At 47.9% G+C, this 2,827-nt stretch overlaps 1 protein-coding gene across 1 annotated transcript; it reads right to left on the reverse strand.

The window, feature by feature from the left end:
* Nucleotides 1-964: 964 nt before the first annotated feature.
* On the reverse strand, nucleotides 965-2,594 carry LOC121786267 (probable pectate lyase 22). The gene is made up of 4 exons (XM_042184867.1): nucleotides 2,469-2,594; nucleotides 1,634-2,380; nucleotides 1,383-1,521; nucleotides 965-1,292 (listed from the first exon to the last, which is right to left on the reverse strand). Exons 1-4 carry the CDS (start codon nucleotides 2,567-2,569, stop codon nucleotides 1,068-1,070), a joined length of 1,212 nt encoding a protein of 403 aa, XP_042040801.1. The 5' UTR covers nucleotides 2,570-2,594; the 3' UTR covers nucleotides 965-1,067.
* Between the last annotated feature and the right edge of the window lie 233 nt (nucleotides 2,595-2,827).

Raw genomic sequence — 2,827 nt, forward strand, 5'->3', positions numbered from 1 at the left:
ACATTATATATATGCGGAGACTTTCTCAAAAATTCTTGGGTTCGTTCATAGATTCTCAACAAACATTCTCCAAACTCTTAACCCTCTTTTCAATTATCATGAATAGATTATTAATCCTCGCTTTTTTGCTAATGTTCTCCCAATATTCCAGCAAAGCACATTCGACTCTGTCGCCAGCCACCCACGCGCCGTCCCGTGCCACATCACCGCCACGCGCTCATTCCCCGGCTCCTTCCAAGGCCGCCTCCCACGCGCCGTCCCCGGTCAACTCACTGCCACCGGCCAATTTTCTGGCAAACTCACCGCCGCCCACCGATTCTCCGGCACCTCCAAAAGCCGACACCCACGCGCTGCCTCCGCCCAACTCACCGCCACCCGCCCATCCTCTGGTGATTTCTAGCTCACCGCCGGCGAAGTCTCCGGTTGTTTCTCCGGCGATACCTAACTCACCGCCAGCGAAGTCTCCGGATGTTTCTCCGCCCAGCAATGCCAGCCCGGCTGCTCCACCGTTGCTATCTCCCCCAACCGCTTATCCGCCGGTTCCGAGCACATCACGTCCATTGAGGAGCAACGCAACTGTGTCGTCGCCACCTTCGCCGGCGCCGTCTAGTGCCCCAGCATCTGCTGCCGGTGCACCTTCGTCTCATAGCAGTTCGCCCACGGGTTCGACTCATCGCGGCACCGTCATTGTTGATTATTCCACCGCCAACTCTTTGTACGCTGCCGCCTCCCTCCTCCTTACCGCTATCGCTCTATCGGCTTCCCTTGCGTTTTAATCATTTTTTTTAGAGTTTACATTATATATATATATTTTTCAATCAATAAAGTTTGATTTTAATTTATGTTTTTAACTATACTATCCACTCCAATTTTGTTGTAGTGCATGTGTGATGGCAATCGATAAGAAATCAAACAAGAAGTACTAAATAAAATTAGAAATATAAAACAAAAAGTCCGTACTCTATTTTGTTGATCCAATCTCTCTTATTTTGAAGTTTGAACTCTTACAACATATAAGAGCAATCAAGAAATCTTAAATAAGATGAAAAAAAAGAAAGAAAATAATACTAGCAGGGTTGGCCAATTCTGCAATTGACAACTCCTGCAGCCGGTATTATACTAGTTAAAAGCGAAGCTGGTCTTGCAACCATGCTCGATGCTTTGGCGTAGGTCGCCGCCGTTGCATTTCCTGAAGCTACAAATCGCGCTCCGTTCAACAAAAGATCTCCCTCCGATCTCCAATTCCAGCTCTTCCACTCCTCATCTCCCGGGCTGCTTTCCCTTTTCGTCACCTGAATTCACCACATGTGTGTGTGTGAGTTGGCCTAGTGGCAGAGTGGTAATGCCTGCTTTGCCAGTAATAAATATATATATATACTTGCCTCTTTCGTATGATCATCGTCTGCTGCGATAAACACGTTGCCCTGGCTATTGATCGTCGGGTTAGCACTTCCCCCAATCGCGTACATCTCCCACCCAGTGTACACATTGTTAACAACATGAAAGTAGCCATGCCTACACCTTCATTAACAAAAACCATTGTCACAATTTTGAGTTATTAATTTTTTTTAAAATAATCAATAATGATTTTCCATCTACCTCGAATCCGTAGACAAGTTAGTTAGTTAGTTACCTCGGCATTCTCTGCACCAGACCTTCCCCAAAGTAGTTAAAAGCAATGGTGACTTGCATCTTCTTATCTGCTACATAATCATCACTATGTCCCATAAGCATCACTTCATTGTGGCGAAACATGTAGTTGTTGGAGACCGTGATGGCCGTGGACCCGGAGACTACGTCGATTAGGCCGTCGTGGCAGTGCGAGAGGGTGCAGTGGTCGATCCACACGTCGCGGCCTCCAAATATCGAGATCCCGTCCCCATCAGAGACGCCCCGCAGCTCGTAGTGCTGCGGGCCGTCCGTCACCACGGTGTTCCCGCCCTGGACACAGTCGTGTATGTAAATACCGTGAATGATAATGTTGGTCACACCTTGTATTGTTATGCACGGACCGTTGGCCATCTCGACGTTGAACCCTCTCCCGTCTATGGTCTTGTACGAGTTCATCATGAGCTCCTCCTTCAGGGTGATGCTCATGTCGCGCTCGAAGATTATCCACAGGGGCTCGCTCTGGATCACCGCGTGCCTCAGCATCCCCTGCCTCGGCTCCCGGGGGTCGTCCTCCTCGGTCGTCACGATATAAAACTCCCCGTCGCGCCCCCCGATCGCGTCGCGCCCGAACCCGATCCCGCAGTCCGCCAGCACTTTTCGATTCGCCTCCCAGTCTGGGTCGCACCGCCAGCAGTCGTCGATCGGGTTGCCTGTCCTGCACGTGGCCGACCCTGCCCCGTTTCCTTCTGTCATGTTCTTCATTGACCTCCTGCAATTTAATTAGACAGATCAAAAGTTGACCAAATTTCATGATTTAAATGACTATTATAACCCTAAAGTAGAACAAAGACGCGTACCATCGGGTAGGTTGGGACGCGTCATGCATCACCGGCCGTGCGGAGAGTGTGGAAGCATGCGAAAGCAGGGTAAGCCACATGAGTAACAAGACTATTGCCATTGTTACTTAGCTTGGAGAGAGCAAATGGAATTAGGTGGCTTATATTATGCTCAAATTTTGAGATTATTAATAAAGGTGTGGCATTAAATTGGAAGTCACAATAGTTGTTGGAATTCATGAGATATAAACTCGCCGTTGCAAAAGCTGTTGAATGTACGATTTGGAGCACTTGATAATGAGATTAGAGAGAATATAACAAAAAAGATTCAAATTATTGAAGTAGTGTTTGAACCAATAGGAGAATTGTAAAGTAGTAAC

The sequence above is a fragment of the Salvia splendens genome, chromosome 22 (genome assembly GCF_004379255.2).
Source record: "Salvia splendens isolate huo1 chromosome 22, SspV2, whole genome shotgun sequence".
NCBI classification, from domain to species: Eukaryota; Viridiplantae; Streptophyta; class Magnoliopsida; order Lamiales; family Lamiaceae; genus Salvia; species Salvia splendens.